Source organism: Pristis pectinata, chromosome 1, assembly GCF_009764475.1.
Source record: "Pristis pectinata isolate sPriPec2 chromosome 1, sPriPec2.1.pri, whole genome shotgun sequence".
NCBI lineage: Eukaryota > Metazoa > Chordata > Chondrichthyes > Rhinopristiformes > Pristidae > Pristis > Pristis pectinata.
Window position 1 is genome coordinate 101197827 of NC_067405.1, and position 25322 is coordinate 101223148.

The window sequence follows — 25322 nt, forward strand, 5'->3', positions numbered from 1 at the left end:
CCCAAACCCTTGCAAAAGGGTTATTTAACGAATAGCAAATGGAAACCAAAGTGTATTACGGTGAAGCAGCTGCTCCTTGTGGGAGTCAAATTTGGCTGAAGATTAAGGTCCACAAGGAAGGCATTAGAATCATCTTTCATTAGATTCTGTTGTGTTGCAACCTGCATAGAACCCTAAACAAAACCTAGACCAGCTCTCAGCAGGTCTCAGCATATGAAGGTCTGATGGCATTATCAGAGGTCTCGACCCGAAACGTCGACTGTTTATTTCCCTCCATGGATGCTGCCTGCCCTGCTGGGTTCCTCCAACATTTTGTGTGTGTTGCTCCAGATTCCAGCATCTGCAGAATCTCCTGTGTCAGAGGTAAATGGGGCAGGACGTAGGCAGCAGCCAACCCTATTCAGCTGCCTCCATAAAGCCCCAGGGGGTTGTTAATGGGAGATAACAGATGAAATGTGTGCCAACCAATGACCACCATGAAAATTGCTTTTTAAGATGATCAGTGGGTTTACTGAGGTACCTCAAGTTCAGGTGTAATCAATGGGTTACTTAAGGTGAAGGGTGATCACTGGGTTCACTGAGGTGATTCGAGGTGAAGGGTGATCATTGGGTTCACTCAGGTACCTCAAGGTGATCAGTGGCTTCACTTTGGTACTTCAAGGTGAAGGAGGATCAATGGGATTGGGTTCAGCTTCATTTTTTCCTAAGTAACCATTCTTAAAATAAGAGCTTATTTAACATAAAGGGTAACATTATTGAACCTAATCCCTTTTTACCCTTGGAGCACAGCCTGAAACAGAAAACTTGGCTAACTTCCTGCATCCTTAACCCAAGGGTGTCAAGTCTAGTTTAAGCAGACTGCAGTCTGCTGAACTACAGTCAGTAGTAGCTCCAGCTGAGGTTTGAAAGTGGCACCTTGCTGATGAAGTAGTCCTATTCTAATCACCAACTGAGATATCAGGAATAAAAACAGAAAATGCTGGAAAGACTTAGGCAGACAGGCAACATCTGTGGAAAGAGAAACAGTTAACATAGAACATTACAGCACAGTACAGGACCTTTGGCCCACGATGTTGTGCCGACATTTTATCCTGCTCTAAGATCTATCTAACCCTTCCCTCCCACATAGCCCTCCATTTCTCTATCATTCATGTGTCTATCTAAGAGTATCTTAAATGTCCCTAGTGTATCTGCCCCCACAACCTCTGCCAGCAGTGCGTTCCACACACCCACCACTCTCTGTGTAAAACAACTTACCCCTGACATCCCCCTTATACCTTTCTCCAATCACCTTAAAATTATGCCCCCTTGTGTTAGCCATTGTCGCCCTGGGAAAAAGTCTCTGACTGTCCACTCGATCTATGCCCTTTATCATCTTGTACACCTCTATCAAGTCAGGTTAACATTTCAGGTTGAGGACCCTTCATCGTCAGCTGTCTTTGAGCACAATATTATTTTGCTACAGATGTACAGTGTGCACAGCTGAATGTTCAAACCACGACATCTTTATGTTCAACCTTAGGATTTGTATACTTAAGGCCTTGGACTAAGGCTGCCTCGTGCTGATGTTTTGGCATCGTGGGGGGGCAGCTGCCTTTGCATTTTGAAATCCAGTCACGACCACACAGTGTTGGTGCAATTCATGCAAGTGGATAAGTAGGACAATGTGATAGTGCCTTCACATTGGCCATTACATCAGGGAGATGCAGAATCGACAGCTGGTGACACCAGTCCTAGTGCACCACTAATCTGACACCAGCCCTGCCGTGTTGGCCCGCAATGAGCCTGATGATGCATTTATGTTTGCAACATTACAGAAAGTCTAGCCTTTGCAGCAGGAAAAGCCAACTGACACCAACCCCACCAACCCAAATCCCACCTGCACCCTACTTGTGTTGTCTAAAGAGATCCGCAATGACTTGGATGCTTGTCGGGGATTGAATCGAAGATTGTTAGGTTTGAGAGAATTGTGAGGCGTGAGTGTTTTTGTGACAGATGTAATATCTGTGTCTAACGCTGTGGTGCAAAGGATTCCTTACAGTGGAATTAATGGGCACTTTGATGGTGTGTGTTTGCCTGGACTTCTTGCATTAAACACTGACATTGATCCTATCTGACGTGTGCTGTTTAGTACACTCACTTCATTCTTACCCAATCCTAGCATTTCTTGTAAATTCACATCATTCATAGTAGATATTGGTTATTTAATTTTTATCTAATATTGGGGTGATTTAAATATTCCATATTCCCACACAAGATTAGTATAATTTGTACATTTGCACCATGTTACCCAATGTAGCTTCATTTGTGCACCCATACTCCTCCCCAAGATTGATGCTGTTTCTGCAGGCACATCACTATTTGGACACACACGGCGAGAAATTGGATCTCACCCCATCCAATTTTCATTTTACCCAGAGTAAATCTTGACAGTGATCATTTTCATGTGAGATTGCCTCAATCACAAAATTGACTTGGGTCCTTATGGTTGCAGTCCACATCTGTGCATCTGAAGAGAATGCACCAAGTGAGCTCACTCTCCATGCAATACCCATTGCTGCCCATATCGCCATAAATCAGAGCTCCGCACTACAGGTACTGTGACACAGCCTCACTCAAGCCTGCAGCATGACAGGCTCATGTGCAGCTTCTCTTGAGATCTCAAGGGACACTGTGCTGACATCAGGAGACCTGACTGGGGCAGTCTCAGAACTCACTGCAGGCTGCTCACGCACTACCCGAAGTCCACAGGGAGTGTTAACTCTAACAGGGAGTTCTTTTTTGTGGCCAGAATTTTACACTCTTTCTATGGGTGCTTCAGTGGTGTCACTGCTGGCACCACCATTACTGGCGTGGTATGGCTGGCCACTCAGGGTGAGTGCCTTGGTGCAGGAAGCACGGATGTGCCCATCTGCAAAATGTCTACTTCCACAATAACTTTAGAAACATCTTGCTTGGACCCTCTGATGAACATCACATTCACTGAGACACAAGAGATTCTGCAGATGCTGTAGGCTGGAGCAACACACACAAAATGCTGGAGGAACCCAGCAGGTCAGGTAGCATCCATGGAGGGAAATGAACAGTCGACGTCTCAGGTCGAGACCCTTCATCAGGGCTGGAAAGGAAGAGGGCAGAAGCCAGAATAAGAGGACCTTCCTTTCCCCCTACCTTCTTATTCTGGCTTCTGTCCTCTTCTTTTTCAGTCCTGATGAAGGGTCTCAACCCGAAACGTTGATCATATTCACTAGTTAAGGTTTCCCAAGACTGACATCACTAAGATCACTGGGACTATCCTGCAGACCACCAGGCTAGTGGGATATTGATGAGCAAAGTTGCAGGCAAGCTGCAGAGAAGCACAAAAGCCACACTGGAGTGAAGATGGAAGGACATAAGCCATCTGAATTAACAGTAACATAAGGAACAAAGTGAGGGAGGAAACATGATAAGATATCGTTATTAGTCACATGTACATTGAAACACACAGTGAAATGCATCTTTTGCGTAGCGTGTTCTGAGGGCAGCCCGCAAATGTCGCCACACTTCCAGCGCCAACGTAGCATGAGAAAGAAAATGAGAGAGCATGAGAAAAGATTGGCCGCAAACATGAAAGGGAATCCAAAGATATTATAGTAATGTGTTATATATTAGAAGTAAACAAAAAAGGCTTGTAAAATAGGAGGTGGGGCTGATCAGAGATCAGGAAGGAAATTGATTAATGGAGGCAAAGGACATGGCTAAGGTACTAAATTACGACTTTATGTCATTAGTCAGGGAAGAAAATGCTGCTGGAGTCTCTGCCAAGGAAACTGTAATTGAGACTCTTGATGAGCTCCGAGTTGATAAAGAGAAGGTGGGAAGCCCAGGTGGGAAGCTTGCAGAGGGAAGGGAAGAAATTGCAGAGGCCCTGGGCATTCTCCTCTGAACAAATAATGCCTGAGAACTGGCACATTGCAAATGTCACAGCCTTGTCTAAAAAAGAGCACGGGGATAACCCTAGTAACTGCAACCAGGCAGCTGAACCTTTGTTGAGGGGAAAGCTCTGAAAAGAATAATCAGAGACAGAATTAGCAATCACCTGTTCAGGTGTGGATTGAGTAGTGAAAGCCACATGGATTTATTAAATGCAAATCATGTCTAATTTACTGTCTGCCTTCTTTGCTGGCTTCCCCCCCTTGACTACTTCCAGTGCCCATTAGGCCTCCCCTTCATAATCATAAGTCATAGAATCAGACAGCACAGAAATGGGCCCTTCGGCCCAACTCACTTATGCCAACCAAGGTTACTATCTACACTAATCTTTTTGTACGTTCTCCCCGTGTCTGCGTGGGTTCCTCTGGGTGCTCTGGTTTCCTCCCACATTCCAAAGACATACAGGTTAGGAAGTTGTGGGCATGCTATGTTGGTGCCGGAAGCGTGGCGACACTTGCAGGCTGCCCCCAGAACACTCTACATAAAAGATGCATTTCACTGTATGTTTTGATGTAGACTTGACTAATAAAGATATCCATCTTGCCTTAATCCCATTTGCCCTCGTCCCTCTACTCCTTGCTTATCCAAGTATCTATTCAAAATTCCTTTTTAACGTTGTAATTGCAACTGCCTCTACAACCTCCTCTGGCAGCTCATTTGCATATACCCACTACCCTCTGTGTGAAAACTGTGCCCCTTAGATCTCTTACTTGCCCCTCAGATCCCTTATCTGGAACTTATGCTGAACAAGAGAAGTTTCCACTTGCTTCACAGGAAGAATTTCTTAACGTTGAATGCCATGTTTTTGGGGAAGCAATTCAGGACTCGTCCACCGCGGGGAAGTCCGCATTGCCAGAATTTTCAGTGGTAGCCGGTGCTGGAAGGCTGGGGCACCAGGGCGATCCTCCACTTCCTTGGCTGCTCGTACCAGGACAGCCTCTGACCGCAGCAGCTGAGCTCAGGTACCACTGCCCCCCACCAGCCTACCTGCACTGTGGGGAAAACTGCCCAGGGGCGAGATTTTGTTGCCTCCATCAGTACTTCATGCTGCACAGCCGAGTTGATTGAAGATGGCAGCCAGCACTGGAGGAAGGAGCCTCAGAATCTGAGGGCCACTAGGGGACCAGGACCAGGAGGAAGAAGGGTGCTCCTGGGGGATGACCCTGCTCGGCATCCACAGCCCCATCTCCCACCAGTGCGGAGGAGGAAGAGATGCAGGTGGCTCCCCGACAGAGACGATTTTCATAAGGAAGCTCCTCAGTGCAAGCCAAGTCACCCTTGCTTATATCGTTACCACCAACACAGTACACCAAAATCAGCCAGGAGAGTCCGATGATGCAGGAACATCCCTCCTGTCCTGCTGTTGTAGCTCCACATCACTGGTTCCAGGACCTTTCGAAGAGATGCACTGACCTTCGATGAGCTGCTTTCTCAGCTCCACTTATGGGCTGCCCCCAGAGCACTAAAGATGCATTTCACTGTGTGTTTCGATGTACATGTGATTAATAAAGATATCTTAAGATGAAAATGATGGTGGTTGCTGCATCTTTCAGGCTGTGGCTCTGCACTGAGGGTGGCTAGGCTGCAGTGTAGCCACAGCGGCCGAGAGTAATGCACATAACTTGTTGACCAGTGGGCCGGGCGATCCACCTGGAGCCTACATTTCAAGCCAGTGAAGACCACAATGAAACAGCAATGAATTAAAAACCCCTCATGAGATTCTATTCAAGGTTCATTCAAGCCATAGCACCAGCTGAGCATTTCAAGCAACGGCAGTGGAGGCAGGCCTGGTGAAGCACTGGTCAGATACGCACCACGTCACGCAACTTTCACCAAATGAACGGGGTTACTGTCACGTCATTGTCCTGCACAGACCATCTCTTTTCCCAAATTCCCTCCCCCCCAGTCAGAAGGCTGACCCATTCCCTTATAGATGTGTATGGACAGCTGTGATGGCCCACAAGAGGCTCTTGCCCCAGATGGGACAGCCTCAGATTGTTGCCTACAGCCAATTACAGGAGCGGTTCTGGGATGACCGGCAATGAGCATAGGAGCGCGTGCTGCCTGGGACGCCATGGCGGAAGGTCATCTGGTGAGGGGGAGTATTGATGGCCTGCAGTCGCTCTCAGGAGACTGGGCAGACAATGAGACAACGTGCTGTTGGCACACAAACCAACTGCCATTCATTGTTTCAACCTCCAGAGCCGGAATTGAGCTGGCTGACAACCTCCGAATCACTGGCTTCTGTTCCCTCCCTGCCTCAGAGTCAGTCCTCTGTGCAACCTGAGCAGGACTCAGCGGACAACGAGGAGGGCTGTGGGTGTGAGCAGGGCCTGTCCCTGCTCCCAGTCAGAAGGGAGGCAGGCTCCCATCCTGGCTCCAGAAGGAGAACAAGCCTCTGACGGACAGCATCACCCCGCCCATGTAGGAGAGCGTTCTCCTGCGGTGGAGGAATTCCCTGCTTGTGGAGAACAGGCAGGTGATCACAAGAAGAATGCCATTGCTCCTGTAGAACCACAGGTTGCTCCCCTACATCCACTGGGAGCACCAGTCTGCTGGTGAGTGGCATCTCTCTGCTCATTGAGGACATTGAGTTGCTCCCATGCATCAGGTCCCAGATCTTGATCTTGCTCAATCTGAGACTTTCAAGGCAGAAGGACATTGTGTGGGCTCAATCTGTGTCCTGTAGCAGCCACGGGACAAAGAAGTGCGCACAGGGCTCCAGAGGGAGTTTGTGCAGAGGATGGAGGCAACAACAACAGTGGAAGGCCTCCTTCCTCTGCACAACCTCCTGAGGAAATTTGCAGATGGATTCCATTGTCTCGTGCCGTACCATGCATTGAGCCAAGCAGAGCTGACAACTCACCCGCCATCCCATTACACATCCACACCAGCCTTGTCATAAAGTCATCCCAGTCATGGTCTTCATCTGAGCCCTCAGAAGCAGTACGGATACGTGGAGCAATGCACACAAAAATGCTGGAGGAATTCAGCAGGTCAGGTGACCCTCCCTCTGATGAGCTCCTACAGACGATCTCCCCGCGATACATGAACTTTGGGGCTCATCTCTCCTGGTGCCGGTCTCTGAGGTGATGCCTCTGGGGTGTCAGGTACACCAGTGCATACTCATCCGCACCCTCCCTCTCTCCAGTCGTTGATTCACAGTACGCAAAGGATGCCAAGCTCCAGGCCAGCAATGGCTCCTTCGTGCTAGCACAGTGGAGGATGGGCCTTACACCAAACATTCAGAAGACAAACATCCACCACCATTCTTCTCCTGCCACCAAACGCCGCTCCTGACAGTGAGGATCCATGGGGAGACCCTGGAAAACGTGGATCACCGTCCATATCTCAGAAGCCACCCTCAGTGGAAAAAGATATCGTTGCTGAAATCAACTTCTGCTGCCTTTAGAAAAGAGTGTTACAAGGCCAAGGTCTCAGACCCAGCACCCAGCTCATGGTCTACCAGGCAGCAGTGAGTCTCCTTGCTTCAGAGACAGAGGCAACACGTTGTGGACCCCTCCAAGCACTGGAGAAGAAGCGGCAACATTGCCTGTGCAAAGTCCTCCAGTGAATAGCAAGTTAGAACAACATCCCCAAGCAACAAGGCTCATATCACATTCAACCATCTCTGCTGGGAGCTCATATTGTCCGTATGCCTGACACTACATTCCCCAAAATAGCACAATAGTCTAAGCTCTGTCACGGCAAGGGTTTTCCAGAGGGACAGAGGATATTCTTGAAAATAGTGAAATGTCCTCTCCTTTGCCTGCGACCGTTCAAAACAGAGAGGTGCGTCCAGGAAGGCACTGAGCACCTTGTCTCTGTGATGGAAGCAGACCCAAATCCAAACAGTAGGAGTGGTCGCCATCCCTCTCTGGCCACCCACCTGCCCCGTCAGGTATTAGCTGCCCACCCTGGCAGAGTCTGCAGATCTTGCACAGGATTCTCCCTGAACACCTCCCCCCACCCCCACAACTGGGGTGGAAGTGAGCAATCCCCGACCCCGAGGGAAAGTCTGAGACAAAGAAGAATTCATGTTGTTTGTACATTCATTTATACAATTCCAGGCAACAGCAGAGTTTTTTTTACACTGACATTGTTCTTACCCCTATAGTATACAAAATTATGAGCACACAGATAGGGTAGATTGTAGAAACTTTTCCCCATGGCAAAGGTGCCTATGTCTAGAGGGCATAGATTTAGGGTAAAGTGTAGGAGGTTTACAGGGGATCTTTTTTCACCCAGAGAATGGTTCGAATCTGGATCACACTGCTTGAGGGAGCAGTGGAGGTTGAGACTTTCACAGCATTTAAGAAGAATCTAGATGAGTGCATGAATTGCCAAGGCAAAGAAGCCATGGACTAAGTGCTGGGAAATGGGATTAGAATAGATGGGTTCCTGATGGCTGGTATGGACATGGTGCTGTTTCTGTCCTGTATGACTCTCCAATTTTATGAGTATTTTTCAAATTTAAACAGAAATTTAAACGAGTTTACAGCTGTAACATAATAAAATGATCTTTAATCAATCACCAATATCTTCTCAACAAACTTGTATTTCACTGGAGCTTTATATCTTCATGGTAGGAATATTGGTAATTTGTTAAAACATTGAATCTGGCTGATTTCCTTTCATTCTGTTTATATTTACCTTTTATATTTGGGTGTAATCCTATAGTGTGAGCTTAGTGAGTGGATTATTAGAGCTGGTCATAATGAAAAGGCAGAGTTAATTCTACAGCACAACTTGTTAGGTTCTGAAGTTAGTTCTTTAAATATTTATCTGCAAATTCTTCCCATTTTTCAGGCGTTCAGTTGACTTTTCTAATGTGATCACAGGTTAACTTTGATGTAAAAGTTCAAATACCCACAATGAGTTAAAGAATTTGCTGACACACACTAGGTTCATCTTCCATTCCATGAGGAGGACAGACAAGAACATTGCTCATACCCAGATTTGCACAAAACAGGAAAGGCCGTACCAGAATGAATCAAGAACAAGTTGGGACCTGATCAAAATATGCTAGTCATCTTGATTTCTTGCTTGATATATATCATGAGCAAAAGATAAAAAGAATTTGCATTTATATAGCACCTCATCTCATCTCTCAGGATATATGATGGATTACTGTGGGGTGCCTTCACTGTTGCTGCATTGACAAATATAGAAGAAGTTGTCGGTAGCATTTGGGCTGTTGACAGGTTCTCATTCTGGCATTCTGCTTTTAAGAACTCGTGGTGCAATTTCTCATATTTCCTTTATGTCTTGCTGATGATGCACTCAGAGTTGGAGTGAGCTTCACAGACAACTTTTATTAAGAAGATGCAAGCTCAAGGTAGTTAATAGCCTCTGACTCTAATTCTCTGTGCCTGTTATGTGAAACACTATCTTAGGGATTCAATAAACGTATCTTCCTTCTAAAGGTATACTTAGATATTGTTACCTTTAGTACTGTGGTCACCCTCCCACTATGTTTACCAAGGGAAATGCATAATGATACAGTCATGATGTAGAGAATAGTATCCACCATTCCTGGGGTCAGCCTTTAGAACCATGACTGAATAATAGAGTTCGTGTTTTGCTATCCAATGGACCTGCTGAAGACAGGTCTGAAATTGTTCCAAGTGTTTTATACTTGGCTTTGTCTATTGATAACTGCCCTTCAGTACTCAATAGTGTGAACTATACAGTAAGTCCTTTGAGAAAAGGCCACAGTACAGACTGAGTCCTGGGCACTTTGCAGGGATGATGTGAGTAGAGGCAGAAAAAGCCTTGCATAAGGTATTTGTCTCTGGAGATGTTGCTAGCATTGTGGTAACCTATGTCAATGAGTTCATGGCCACATAAAATTATAAAATAAGCAACACCACCAAAATTAAATCACTTTTTTGCAGCCTTCGTGAGCCAGTTTTTACTTTTGACAAAATACATCTAAATTTCAAAACTGCTTTGGCTTAGAAGTGACTCCTGGGATTCCTGCTCTGTGGGTGGACATTCCTCTTTGTGATTTGGCATCAAGTGTTAGAGCAAATTAGATTGCAGTTTGTTTAAATGTACATCTGGCATTCTGTGAAAACATGCTATTGGTGCTGACCTATTATTAGTGTCAGAACTGAATGTATCCCAGCAACTAACAGGAGCACAGAACATCCTAACTTTGGACCAAGAAATATGATACACCCTTAATACTGAGCAGTCCATCAAAAAGTTGCGGCAAAATGAATAGGAGTACTCAGCAAGGCGCCTGTTTGGTGCAAGATCGCTGCTTAACTACAGCAGAAAGGGAGATGAAAACATCAAAGCTGTGCCTTGTCAGTCTCCTGGCAGAGAACATTGCAGCATGCATACTATTCTTTGGTTTAACCACCAATCTTGTTTCCTGAGGAGAAAATTGTTATGGTCTGAGTTATTTCATTCTGATTGGTTCATTGCATGGTTCCGAGACCCCCGTCCAGTCATTCAACAGCACCCGCTAAGGGGGACCAAACAGTCAAACTGCAGTAGTCCCAATGAATGTTTTGCTGGAGAGCCTATCACTGCAAAATTCGCTATGCAAAAGACCAAGGTGCCATGTGCAACTAAATGGGCCTCACACACTGAAATGTCTTTCCTCCCCATGGATGATCTGAGGAGTGACTGCCTTGGTTGTGCTCATCTATGCTAGACAGGGATTGGAATGATGGCAGTACCATTTTCTTCTGGGGCTCCTCCAATCCCTATTGCCCACCTCCTGGCCCCAATCCCACAATCTCCTGATTGCCAATTCCCTGATTCCCTAGAACTCATAACTGCCAACTCCAAAATCCCCCAAGCACCCCAATGTCTCTCACGAACACCTTAACCTGTTAGATTGTGGACTGTCTCTAACTTTGTTACCTCCAAGGCCCCATTCTTTACCAACCACCCAATAACCAGATACTGATCTCTGGCCAGCTAAACTCACACTTACCCGCACACCAAGGTCCTGATGGAGCTTGGATGCACCAACCAGTCCCCCTCCATAAGCGGCTCAGTTGGGCCTCTAATCCTTTAAACCCTTCCCCTTGTGTTCTCCAATTGTCCCATCCCATGCCACCCCTCACACTGATTTGGACACTGGATGCTACTGGTGTGCAGTGGTGGGGCCACGACTGAGATGGTCCGTGGTGCAGTGTGCAACAAGCACATAGCACTTTATTTATAGTGCACAACCACTTTCTGTCCAGCGCCAGAGAGGGTTGTGAAGAAGTGTATTAATCACACAATAGATTTACCTCAGCAAACCAGAGGAAAGAATTCTTCATCCTCAGATTTCAGTCCCTGTTGGATAACACAAAAACAACACCATTAAATGAAAGCCCATTCTATACAACTGTAGAATTACAGTGATGAGCTTGATACTAGTTTACTCCCGGGCAAAATTAATATTAAGCATTTTAGTGTGATTGTCTCAAAGAGCACAGATAAGTTTTAAAGTAACAGTCACAACCTTCCCCCAACTCTTTCCCACTTGAGGTGTTGGGTATAAATCCTACTTGGATATGCTTTATGGAGGGAACAGGCTGGACTGAATGGACATCACCCAAACTGTACTATATATGGTCTTTGAGTTCCGAAACATAAGGACTGTTAGTTTGTCACAGATCCTACTTAAACAGGTCTTTTCTTAAGATGGGTGGTAAAAGTCTTATGTAGGGAAGGTAAAATTTACAAAAGAAATCAGTCACTTTGCAAAGAATTAATGTTTTCTTCAGAGACACAAGAAATTCTGCAGATGCTGGAATCTGGAGCAATACACAAAGAGTGCTGATTCCTCCAGCACTTTTATTGTTTTCTTCAGTTTACCACATAATCTGAAGATGAGGGTTTAAGGGAATAGATTATTTGATTATTTTATTGCTATTTATTATGTTAATAAGTATGAATTTAAATTTTATGCACAAACTACCATTCATTTTCTGACATAAGGAAAAGGGCAGGAGGAGGCCATTCAATGCCTCAACCCTCACACAACATTTTCTTGTCCTATCCCCATATCTCTTGATTCTTTTAATGTCCTCAGTTTTAAACACAATCAGTCACTGAGCCTCCACAGCCCTCTCAGATAAGCTATCTTTATTCGTCACATGTACATCAAAACACAGAGTGAAATACATCTTTTTGCACAGAGTGTTCTGGGGGCAGCCTGCAAGTGTCGCCACGCTTCCAGCACTAACATAGCATGCCCACAACTTCCTAACCTGTACGTCTTTTGGAATGTTGGAGGAAACCAAAGCACTTGGAGGAAACCCACGTAGACACGGGGAGAACGTACAAACTCCTTACAGACAGTGGCCGGATTTGAACCCGGGTCGCTGCTGCTGTAAAGCATTGCGCTAACTGCTATACTCCCGTGCCTGCGGGTCAAGAATTCTGGAGGTTCACTGGCCTCTGAGTGAGGATATTTCTTCTCATTTCAGTCCCAAATGGCCTATTCCTTCATTTGAGACTGTGACCCCTGGTTCTAGAATCATATGTACATTTTAAAGAAGTCACATCTTATTCTTCTAACCTCGAGAGAATAGAAGCTCAGCCTACCGTCTCTCCTCATATGACAGACCTGCTAGCCCAGGAACCAGTCTAGTAAATCTTTGCTCCATTCACTCTATAGCAAGATATCCTTTTATTACATAAGGAAACCAAAACTGTACTAAATACACCAGGTGTGGTCTCCCCAAGACTATATAATTGTAGTAAGATATCTTTCCTCTTGTACTCAAATGTAATGTGACAGTTTGGCATATTGTTTCTTTTTTTCTTAGTAAAGAGAGAAAATGGAATCCATATTTTAGATTTGATTGTGCTACCTTGTCAAAGTGACTGAAGGCAATCTCATGAGGTTGCTTGGCCATGGGAGAAAGAAGTTAAATAGTGGCGGCCAAAAGACTGCCTTCAGGGAAGAAGCGACCCTTGAGGTTTTCCCATTGGATAATCTACGAGGTGTACAAATCTTAAAGATTTAACTAACTGTCAACAGCCATACAAGTTTTCTACAGAGAAGAATTTAAGAGGTAGGACTAGGAGAAGGCCAGATGGGTCCTCAAGTCTGGTGCAGAATTTGGTAAGATCATGGCTGATATGATCTATGGTCCTACATCTTGCCTGGCCTCTACGACCCTTGATCCCAACATAAACCAAAAATCTCTCAGTAATCTTACAAACCTTGATCAGTTCACCCCTAAACTGATGGCTCTTCAACATGCTGAGCCCCAATCCTTTTAGCTAGTCTTGCTAAGTAGGATGTTTAGTTCAGCAGCCAACCTGTCCAAATTACAGGAAAATTGCAAGGAGAGTTTGTGATGGTTATTGGAATTACTGGATGACTGGGATGTACCAAATTCAGCAAATTTGGAGCACTCACCCTCAATGGAATCCCCCAGGTTTCTGTGAAGTAATTTACAAGGATATTGGGAAGTATTTATGAGTCTGGGTGTCACTAATTCTCCAAGAAGCAGCAAAAAGAAGTAAGTTTACGGGTGTTAATATCTCTGGTAGCTAATATCTCATAAGTATTCCCAAGCATAAGTAATATTTGCATCTTATTTTGGTTTGAACTGTATTCAGTAAAAAAGTCACCAAAGGTCAATAATTTTTGCACCTTGAGCTTCAAACATTTCCATTTCAGTAAAGCAAAAAATCAGATCGCATTCTATCCTGCAGGCAAATTAAAAAATCAGATCGCATTCTATCCTGCAGGCAAATTAAAATTTTGTTTACCATACCAGTGAACTGTTTAAAATATCAAAGCTCATCAGTGTAAGCTTTTCATTCTGTGACAGAACTTAATTCACATAGTGTTTGTAGGCTGGATTCCAGCTATCAGCTACAAGATTTTACAAACCGGTTAAACAACTAGTTTTGGAAGAGAGTTTGTTCAAGGAGAAGTGACTATCTAATTTGGGCTCTGTTCCAGATAAATAAGGTTTGGCATCAAGTTTTCTCATGGCAAGATTGCTGAAAATAAGAGCAAGCTGCCAGGTGTGGTGTTCAGTCAGTGAAGTGGAAAACAGGGTGGTATGAGTAAAGGAGGTTTAAGTTCAATAAAAGTTGGGCACAGATGTAGGGGAATGTTAACCCTACATACAGAGGCACCATACAGATTTGTGTGTTCTTTTTTAATGGTAATGGCAGAGGAACTACCAGTGTTGTCGAGATCATTTGGTGAATACATTAAACATGAGGAAATGGAAACTTTTCAGGATTATGTATTTGGAAGTTGGTGTTACAAATTTTGCCTAGCATTTTAAATTGCTGCTTTTGCAATTGTACGACAGTAGAAGCATTTTTAAAATCTCTGCATGTTAAATGAACCTCTGTTGGTACTAATGTAAACATTCTGATGAGTATCCAAAGATATGACCTCTGTGTGACCCCTTAACCTTGCCTGTAATTATTTGTTTGAAGACAGTATGAAGTTCCCATGCTGAGAGGGACTATAATGGTTTGCAGCTCTGTGTGCAATTGTGTACAAGGGGAGCAAGAGAGACTTTATAATAAGGAGACTACCAGATGTAAATAATAAAAATGGTTGGGGGTAAAAAGAAAAACCTAGTAATTTAGTCCAGCCCATTACTTGGAGTACGCCAGGGAGAAATGAATGGGGGAAGGGTAAGAGGAGGGTGCATTACTCAGTGATGTGATATAGGAGCACATGAATCTCTCCTCATCTGGAGTTTTTTTTGTGTGTCATGTGCACACACCATTAGTGGCTCTTGGGAGGAGAGAAAACAGTCTTATCTGCTTGGTCTGATAATCTCAATTGGCCGTATTCTGATTGATAAAAGGGAGTGTAGCTACAGAGCTTTGAATCAACTCCCAAAGGAACACAACACATTAGCCTGCCAGTGAGTCTAGTATGGAGAAGGTTACTATGCTCAAAATGAACAAGTATGGACACCAAAACATCTGAGGTGTAATTCACACTATACCTACAACCCTTTGAGCACTGGGCACACCTCTCCTTCCTGCTGAAGAAGTGAACCACTGTTTCTCAACATTACAGTATAAGGTATAATTTAAAAAAAACTAAAGTCCTTCAAACGCAAGAGACCTATTGAATATTACAGCAAAGGTCTGTGTTCCATGTTCACACGTGGATGTGCTTTACTTTTCCGGTTGTTTCAAATCAAAATGTCGAGCATGACTTGTGTTAATCAATGCAATAACAACAACTTGCATTTACATGGCAGCTATCACAAAACAAAATTTTCAATTCACTTACCTGGAGCATTATCAAACAAATTTTGCAACAAACAACTTAGAGAGATACTAGGGCAGGTGACCAGAAGCTTTTGTTCAGACAAGGAAGGTCTTAAAAGATGAAGAACTTTTGAGAAGGCTTTCCATAACTTAGGGCATTGGCAGCTAAAGGAATGGCTACCATTGGTGGAGCGATTAAGTTTGGGAATGATCAATAGGCTAAAATTGAAGGAGCGCAAATATCTCATGGGATGAACAGATTGGAGGAGATTACAGACCTAGGGAGGATTGAGGATGGTGAAGAAGTTGAGCATAAGGATGAGAATTTTCAATCAAGGCATTGCATAGCCAGCAGCAATGCATGAACAGAGATATTGAGCAAACAGACGTGTGTAGCAGAACTTTGGATGAGCTGAGTTTTGGAGGATAGAACAAGGAACACCCGATAAGAATGTGCAGCCCGAAACTCATCTTGGGGTGAAAAATGACTTCACGGTTGCAAACAGTTGCCAAAGAGATCAATGGAGGTAGTGCCTAAAGTAGAGGGTTTCTGACAGGAGTCAAAGATGGGCTTCATAATTGCTAAAAATGAGGTGGAGGAAGTTTCTGCTGATGCAGGACTGGCTATCAGACAAACACTCTGATGACTGAGAGGTGGGAGAGATAGTGCTGAGGTGGAGCTGGTTGTCATCAGTGAATGCATGAAAATGGACACTGTGCTTTCAGATGATGGCACCAGGGGACAACAAGAAATAGGAGAAGACCAAAAGTAGGTACTTGGGATACAGAGGTAACAGTCTGGGCACAGAACCTGTTATAGGTGATCCTCTGGTTACAAATAGATGGATAGAAATGGAATTGGGTGGGTTTTATCCCACCCCATTGAACACTGGTGGAGGAAAATGACGTGGTCTGTTGTGTCAAAGGTCAAGAAAAAGGAGACTGGATAGATCATCTTTGTCCCAATCACATAGAATATCATTAATGACTGTGTTACTTGAATATTAGACCAGAGTGCAAATATACACCTCTTAATATCAGTTTAGGCTCAGTTTACAAGGAGGGTGGGTGGTAGCCTTCTCTTGATAACAGGTTTGCTCAGCCCGGAAAGGTAGCATTATCTATAACGATATGATGTGTGCTGAATAAATCAAAGGGCTGTGATAATGCTTTGGTATCACATGTTGCACCAGCGCTATTTGGTGTCACTGAATATTAATGGGACAGGTTTAATCCCCTTGTACTAACGTCACTGGTGGCCAAGGAGAAGATTGTTCTCCCTTCTCTCTCTTGGACACGTTGCTTAGATTTAATTGCAAAGGAAAAATTGGGGAGGGCGGTCCAGGGAAAGGAGTGCCCTGGACAGATATAGATCTTAGAACAACAAAGGGAGATAACTGCTGCCATTTACTATCAAGAGTTATTTATGTTTTTTTTGTATAAGAAGTCAGTGAAACATTGCAGTAGAGGAGGCAAACAAGAGCAACCTGGCTGTGGCCGCACTGTGATAGTCCCACTCCCCCTTCTCTTTCCCTGTATTCCTGCAGTTCTTTCCTTCTTAAGAAATATGCAATTCTCCTTTGAAAGTCACCGTTGAATCTTCTTCTACTCCAGTATTATCATTGCCCATCTGTAAAGAGCTGGACCAATCTCAGTCCTCTTCTCCCATACCCTTTCACCCCAACCACCACCCCCCAGCCTCCTCCACCCAAAGGACATTGGAGCTCCCGTCCGGTGTTGCACAGTTCCAGAGAGGAGAATTGAGCTCACAATTAACCTGTCATATGGCATTGAACATTAGTCACTGGCTGTCATCTGCCTTTTCGTCTGTCACTATTTGCAAATTTTGCAACACCTTCTCTGATGGTCAAGCGTTCAGGCCATCAACCCTGCTGTGTGACCGGTCAAAATGTAATGGATTGGTCTTGTTCTCCAGCTCGTCTGCCCACATGCATGATAATACCCTGCTTTTGCAAAATACTCCACCTACTGGCCTCAGTGAGAACGAACAACCACTTCAACTTCACTTGAAAGGCAGCATTTGGACTTGGAACTTTTGGTTGGAAATCCAGCAACTGTCAATGATTCAGATCCAATCAAAACAAAAGCTAATGCCGCATCTAAAAGTTTTCATTAGAATATTCCAGTTGCAAAACTTCCTATAAAATCTGCACCTAAAATCTGCAGTGGGTGTTTGTTTTGACCTGTCTGTTTCTTTGCACATGACCTCCATTTAGATGTGCCTTCAAAGTCCATTGATTCCAGTCAAAAATATATCTGCAGCTACCCAGGTTGCACACAAACTTAATATTACCATGTTCTGTACTATGATTCAGTTCGATGGCAAGTGTGAACATGGGGTAAACTGAATTCCGTTTGGATCTGGTAATCGTAACTGAATTGCTCTCATTCTGCACAGGGTCACTTTGTGCATTCTGACTGTGGAACAGATGTTTGTTTACTGATGATTTGATTTAATGATATCTGCACTGCTTGTTAAAAGGACCCTCGCCATTTCCCTGAAGAACATCTCTTTCTTCAGTTGCTTAGCTAGTTTTAATGCCTGAAGCAGCTTTTCAACTAGAGCTTAGGCAAGACAAGTAATTGTGTTGGGTGACATTTTTTGACAACAAGATAAAATGCAAATCTTTAGAGGATTCTTCCCTTCAATAATCAGTATATAGATAGAAAATATTTTATAACACACTTGCTAAAACATTGGCAAGATTATTACAATTCAGTTAGAAGGTCCATCCTGAAATAAGAATGCTTACTTCAGAATAATAATAAGGTATTTGGCAATGACTATTTTGCATCAGAAATCTGTCATGGAATTGTATGTTTTTTCTGGGCTCCTGGTTCATTCTTGTTTTTTTTCTCCCCATCCCCCAATTTCACAGCCATGAGACATTTGTTACATGCCATTCGCATGAGTTGTATTTCTTGCTCTAAGTTGGACATAAAAGACAGTGGAGTAAGTTTGGCACCATTTCAAATGCAAACATTTGGCCCCTGCATGGAGATTGCTAACATTTTAGATAGTAAGAAATATGAGGGTTTTTTTCAGGGTGGGGGGGGTGGGGGGTGAGTTCGGGTTGGGAGGCATGGCTGCTAAATTAAAGCCAGACCTGTGATGATTAATTTCAAATAGCTCTTATGAAGTGATTTTTATCTGGCTTTTTGGGAAGAACAAGAAAGTGGCAATTTTCTGGCAACAGTGACAGACCGTCAAGCTGTATCATAATTTGTCAAATCAGAAGCAGAATCCAAGGTTGTCACAGTTTTTCCTTAACTGCAGCACTTTGGTGGTGCACAGGATGCACAATGATTGTCAAACTTTTTTGCATAAGAATCTGCAACAATAGGTTCTCGAGAAAAGTGTTAATTTTTAAAGCCCTTAATGGATTGGACTGGCGTCCCGTTACCATTTTAGGTCCTTTTCCACCTCTTTATTTCCCAGAACAACAAAATATATAAGTGCAGATGTACCTTTCATCACAAAATCAAAAGTGTATGTGGAAAGAAGTTGTCTGCCTACCTTCACTCATGTCATTTTGTACCCCCATCCCTGATGGGCATTTGCCTTTTTTTCCATGCCCTGGGTGTGGAAATCTCAGTTGAAAAGGTCACTGTTGCCAGTCGCTAACCTCCAAATGACCCCTTGACTTTACAGTCTAAAACTGCAGGAGCTGCGAAGGAGCAGGAGCCTTTCTGTACCAGCACTTATTTGCTGCTGTGGTGATAAAACTTCAGACAGCCTAATTGATGGGCTTGCTGACATAACAATACCTTGTGAAAGCAGAGTGGCAAAGCCTGGTCTTCATTTATGGACAGCTGGAAGGGGTGTTACAACCCCTTTCAGAAGAAAGCAAGCTAGTTGAAGCAATGAACTTTTACCATGTTTGTGCCTCTTACCCAGACATTCCATTTTAAACACTAAATATATTAAAATGGTTGACTGTAAGAGGACTTTAAATCAACAGATGACATAGTGGGCAGCTGATTCTTCTGTGCCTTTAACAAATTAAAATGAGGGAAAAGCAACTGTGTTTTCAAATTAAGGAGTAAAATCTACCCTTTTCCTGTTTGTCTTAGGTTCATTAATGCCAGGAGAAGAATAGTACAACCCATGATCGACCAGTCAAATCGAGCAGGCAAGTCTCAAGTAGTAACTGTATTCAAGTCCCGCAGGCACAAATCTTCATCAAGTTATTCATCAGGAGTTCCTTCACCTGGTAAATAAACCCAGCAGCCAGGCATTCCGGGAGAGCTAACAATCCAGAATTCCAGTGCAGGGAGAAACCTCACTAACTGATGCCAACTGGAATTCCCACCCTCACTTTCCCAAAGCTGCTTTTATTTCTTTTTAATAATGGTAATTGGGCAAATATCCTTGCACCACAAATAGCTTGCTGAGTGGGTGCTATTGCTGCAAAATCACTGGTTGTCTCTCAGCCACTGATGCCTTTCCTTACTGCTCACAACTCCTGGGTGAATGCACTGTTATTATGCCATTGCTGCTGTTTTTTTACTGTTAATGATAGGTATGGATCCCTTAAAATGATTACGGTTAAAGTCAACCGAAACCTAATGCTCCAGTCAGTAATTCTAAAGTAAAATGTAAGCTTCAGTATCAAGTAGTGTTCCCCACCATACATCTCGTTACTCTATTGTCACATTTGATGAGGGGAAGAAAATATACTCCCTAATTAACCCATGTAAATTTTTCTTTATTTCATTTTATTAATTCTTGTGATAAAAACGTTTAATTTCAGTCTGATCATTTTTGTTTTAATTTGGCTTATACACAAAATTGAATCTGCAAGCATGTTGTGCAGACCATGGAGTTGTGTGCTTCTGCATTGGTTTGCCAGAAGCTTTATTGAAGTCTTTAATTGTCACTCACACTGCTTTGATTTGATGTTGATTTGCACCCGCTGCTTTACTTCAATATGTAAAGTGCTTCTTATTTCTGTGAATTGTGTGCAACTTGTCAAATGTGCTTCTCGGGGATCAGAAATGGTATTGTGGTGTGAACAGAACAGGATGGGCAGGAGCTGTAGTCCGAATTTCTGTGACAGCTAGAGAGAAATTTGGTTTTACTTGTCTGGGGAGTAAGAGTTAACCTCAATGCTGCATGACAAAACTCAGTAAATTCAAGATAGTGTGAGAAAGTTTTCCTCTCTCACTCTGTGGAGGGCACTGACTCTAACTGGGATTTGGATCCACAGGTGCCTTCTGAGTACCTTGCCCAAGTGGGTTTCTTCATGCGTGAGAGGCATCGCAGTCAAACCCCATGCTTTCATTACCCAAAATCAACACACACATACACTCAAGAACAGATTATTGGAAAGAAGCTAGGACTGGTAGGCTTGGCTGATTTTTTGTTTCAATTTTCCCCGTTTCCAAGCTCAGGAAAATTATTTTTAGTGCTCCTTCCTTTGGCCGAGGTGAGTGACCTCACCGCAAGCCACAGTTTTGAAAAGGAAAAGACTGAAAAGGTGTAGGGGTAGGGAGCTGCCATAGCATAATGGGCTGAATGGCCTTCCCTTTTCGCTGTGGAATTCCCTGATCCTATCAATCTGGGCTGTAAAGGTCAGACCCATACTACAGCATGCATTTAATAAGTTAAGGATTTAAGGAACTGCCTGTGTAATTCATTTTTAATCATCATAAATTGCATTCTATTCATAACACTATTCTTAGTTTTATGTAATTTGATAGTATTGATTGAATAAATCCATTAAATGTTAGGCTGGATGTCTTCGTACTTAGAGTGCAATTAAAGAAGGTGTAGACAATAGTCACAGTTAATTATCAAGGGACAATCAGGGCACAATGCCCAACTAAGTAATCTTTAATTTAAGAGACACTGACTGCACAAGCAGAGGAAATACCTTATTTTTGGACAAAATAAGTTTACGGATCTTCCAGGCACTGGGGAGAGGAGCTGCCCTTTGGAGCACTCCATTGTTTACACTTTTGCGATATAAAGTTGCACCTTTGATATGCTTGTAGCTGCTGGGAATGTTCAAATCTGGGGAGATGGTGGGTTGTGGGGGTGATGGTTGATGGCTTAATTTATTTAATTCCGTTCAAGTTTCTTTTGTTCAACAACATATTGTGTTTGCTGTTTCAGGAGTAACTGCTGATTGTTTGGTATGTCTTTTCTTTCTCCTCTGTGTCTACGTTTGACTACAATCAGGTTTTCTTCTTGATCCTTCAGTAAGCCAAGGAGCAGCGTACAGTCCAGAGGGCCAACCAATGGGGAGCTTTGTATTGGATGGTCAGCAACATATGGGAATTCGGCCTGCTGGTAAGCCAAATGCAGTTGGCCCACACCCTAGATGTAGCGTCATCACCTCCTCTCTCCTTCCCATCCACGTCACCTGCCATGCCCTACCATCACAGGGTTTTCCTCCTTGCCTGCTGCCTGCCTTGCCTGTCTTCTTTGCACCCAAGGGGGAAACAAATCTTGCAGACAAGAGATTTGTGAGGAATTTGTCCACCCCACGGATCCTAAAATACAAAAAAAAAATTAAAAAGGGGTCTTTTTCACTATCTACTAGTCGACCTTGCTGATTTTCTGGCATCTTCTTGGATTTTATCTCCCTTCTAGGACCTATGAGTGGAATGGGCATGAATATGGGCATGGATGGGCAATGGCACTACATGTAACCTTCATCTAGTTAACCAATCGCAAAGCACGGGGGAAGTAAGTACGACCGGGCTGTTTATTCCGTCTATTACTGTAGTGCATTTTTTAAAAATTCCCACCCACCCATTCCTCCAATTTTTTTTTTGCCTTGCCCGTATTTGCATGCTGTTCCAATGAAGGGCCAGTTGTAATTATTTATCTCATGACATTTGACACCATCCCACAAATTGCAAAAGGTCAGCTAACTAATTTACAGTATCCAGTGCAAATTAGGTCTGAAGTCATTCGGTTTAATTATCAAGCCCAGAGAATCAAACTCAAGCAGTGAATGAACAATTGGGACATTTAAGGGAAAAGAAACATCTTCAGGGCACCCAATTGACTTGAGAGAAATTAACCAGGCTTCATGAAACGATAAAAGCAAGAAGTGAGACTGTCCTTTGAGTGACATAAATCTGTCAGGAAACGATTGACTCACGAATTATCTTATGCAAAGATGAAATGTTGCAGTTTGCAATCTACAGTCTGGATGTATGGCACTGGTAATACAACACCTTCCTCATTGGGGTTTTCTCCCCCCTGTGTAGGCATATCCATCACCTCCTGTGTGAGATTAAAAAAAGACAGGAAAATGTAAAAAGAAGCAGTGGCAGATATTAAGAGATGACTGCAAGTGAAGGAATGGATTTGCCAGTGAAGCTGATTGGCTGCACTCTAAATAATCCATCAGTTGGAGTGTGTCCAATGTATGTGATGTTTGAGGAATTCAGATACAGCAAACACCAATACATCACATCATTGAGGCATCAGACCATGAGGTTTTATTTAATAACTGAAACTCTTTGCGAACATCGAGCTGAATGCTTACATCTAAAAAGAGTGGCAGACTATTTCATTATTAAATCGCCTTCAGTCCTCTTGTACTGAAAGTTGTATATTCTACCGTCATTAAAATGACCTTCCCTGCAGTCAGCTGACTGGATTGTTTCAGATCATGTAAAATAGTGCTTATAGCTTCATGTAAGGTCTTTGAGGGGGTTACCATAATACACCAGTGATGGAGTCAATTTCCTTCCTTCCTTCCTTCTCTAATGCAGTCAACAAGAAATGTTAAAAGCAATGTTCCCTAAAACAGTCATTGAAACAACATTTTCTCAGCTTGGATAATTCTTAATATAGGCCATATAATTTCTGGCCTATTTAATTACATAACATATTTTATGCTTCATAACCAATTACATTACTGGCTTAATACAAACAATATTATCCTCCCTTTATTTGATTATGCAGCCAGACAATATGGTATATTTGGTACTTAATTATCATCATCCAGTGAGCATGCTGCTGTGCTAGAATAAACAGAACTGAGTTGGACTTATTACACAGTGCAGACTGTATTATTGTCTCAGTATGGATGTACCAGTGTGGTTACTAATACTCTGCAGAACTACTTAACACAATGACAACAGCTTATAGGTCTTTAGATTACCAGCTTATGGTATCAAAAAAAAATCTGTGCAATTCTGTTGGTAAATTCTAGTGGATGAAGAGAGGTAAAGTTGATATCCTATGATTTAGACATTGCGTTGATATATTGAAATTAATTCCAGCAAGATGGATGGACTCTACAATCTGATTGACATTTACTGACAGATCCTTCTCAATATGCCCACATCCCACGCTCTGAGAGCACCAGGTATGACCACCCCCCCCCCCCCCCCCCCCCCAGCTTCCTTCTGTGACTCAAATCTAGTTCCGTAAAAGGAGTCCGGTCAAAATGCACGACTCAACATAAAAAATATTCAAAAAATGCACCAAGAAACAATTTCACCAATTTTCCTGAAAAGATATTTTTAAAAAAAAATTGGATACACAGCATGTATGAAAGAGAGGGATACGAAGTGCAAGAGATTTTCTGCACATAGATGCCTTCCTGATTACATGCCATGTTTCCTTTAATAATACCTTCTCTGATTCTGCCTAATTTTCAGTTTTTTCTGTCATTCCCTGTATTCTTTCTGCCCGAAACTTGATCTTTCTTTCTTTCATGAACCTGTGACCCATGAGTAAGATTGAACACATGGTGATTAAATTAATCATTTTGACTTGTCCAGTGTGATTTATTTTTAGAAAATACATGTGATTATGTAATATGTCAATATAACTGCAATCCAATATGTATAGAGATGTATGTGTCCTGACCACATACAAATAACTAGTGATGAGACATAGCATAAGTTTCTGTAGAATTTTTTTTAAAATGTTAACACATTGTATTTGTTTGTTTTTGTCTTTTCAGGTTTACAAGGCATGCCAGGGGACTATGTATCTCAGGGTGGTCCTATGGGTATGAGTATGGCACAGCCAAGTTACACTCCTCCCCAGATGACCCCACACCCTGCCCAGTTAAGACATGGACCCCCAATGCATTCCTATCTCCCAAGTCACCCACATCACCCGGCCATGATGATGCATGGAGGACCCCCGCCTCACCCTGGAATGCCAATGTCAGCACAGAGCCCCACAATGTTAAATCCTGTAGACCCCAGTGTGGGGGGACAGGTTATGGACATCCACGCCCAATAGTATAAGGGAAAAAAAGAGAACCACAAATGTAAGACTTTAACCTTTGAACAGATGTTGACACTTAATGGAATTCCAGACGAGCTGTGATTTTGTTTTCTCTCAACGTCAACAGAGGACCAATGACAGGCCAAGGCTAATGTGAAGCCAAAGGCCTTCTTCACCTGAACTTATCTCCAATGTAAAGTTCCTCTGGAAAAGACTGAAAGATTTATTACTACTGTAGCATAAATATAGGAACTAAGTTAACTTGTACATTTCTGTTGATCACTCTATTTCTGTTGCTTCCAATAGTTTTTAGAAAGAAAGTTATCCTTTTTCCACACTATGTGTGTTGTTCCCAAAATGGTTGTCCTCGTACAGCAAATGGAGTCATGTTTCCGACCAGATTGCCCAAGTCCAGCCAAGCTGCCATAGAGGAAGAAGCTAAAGTGAAGATCTGTAAGACTTTTTTTGGATGTGGCACTAGGTGAAAAGTTTTAAGAATGCACTCACATACCTGATTTTACTGGATCGAATAGGACCTGCTCAATCCAAGTGAAGGGCCTGTGTCCGATTATGTTCTGGACTGACTCTTCTTCAAAGAGCTTGTTGATGGAACACTGAAGATGAAGTAGCAGCTTCCTTCTATGGCTGTGGGTCACAGCATTGAGAAAATGTTGTCACACAAACTATTCAGAATGCTCTTGGGTAGAATTTTCTTAATGAAATATCCTTTAGCTGGTCTTGCACCAAAAGGAAGACCTTTTTAAATGAACTCAAACTGCTTGGAACAAGCAATGGCAACAAAAAATACTGTAACATACTTGGTACAGAGAGTTCAGTATATTAATTGTTACATGTTAGATATCTATGTGTTTACCTCAATGAGAAATAACGAATGTTTTGC

At 43.1% G+C, this 25322-nt stretch overlaps 1 protein-coding gene across 5 annotated transcripts in view; it reads left to right on the forward strand.

The window, feature by feature from the left end:
* Positions 1 to 24436, forward strand: part of meis2a (Meis homeobox 2a) — a 105771-nt gene extending 81335 nt beyond the window's left edge. For 2 of the 5 annotated variants that reach the window (XM_052024912.1, XM_052024928.1), the window contains 3 exons: positions 19288 to 19427; positions 21398 to 21508; positions 24150 to 24436. In XM_052024912.1, the coding sequence (XP_051880872.1) occupies positions 19288 to 19427; positions 21398 to 21508; positions 24150 to 24436 (538 nt within the window). Of the gene's footprint in view, positions 1 to 19287; positions 19428 to 21397; positions 21509 to 21811; positions 21908 to 24149 lie in introns of all 5 variants that reach the window. The other 3 variants (XM_052024936.1, XM_052024945.1, XM_052024920.1) reach the window with 3 other exon arrangements.
* The last annotated feature ends 886 nt before the right edge of the window (positions 24437 to 25322 follow it).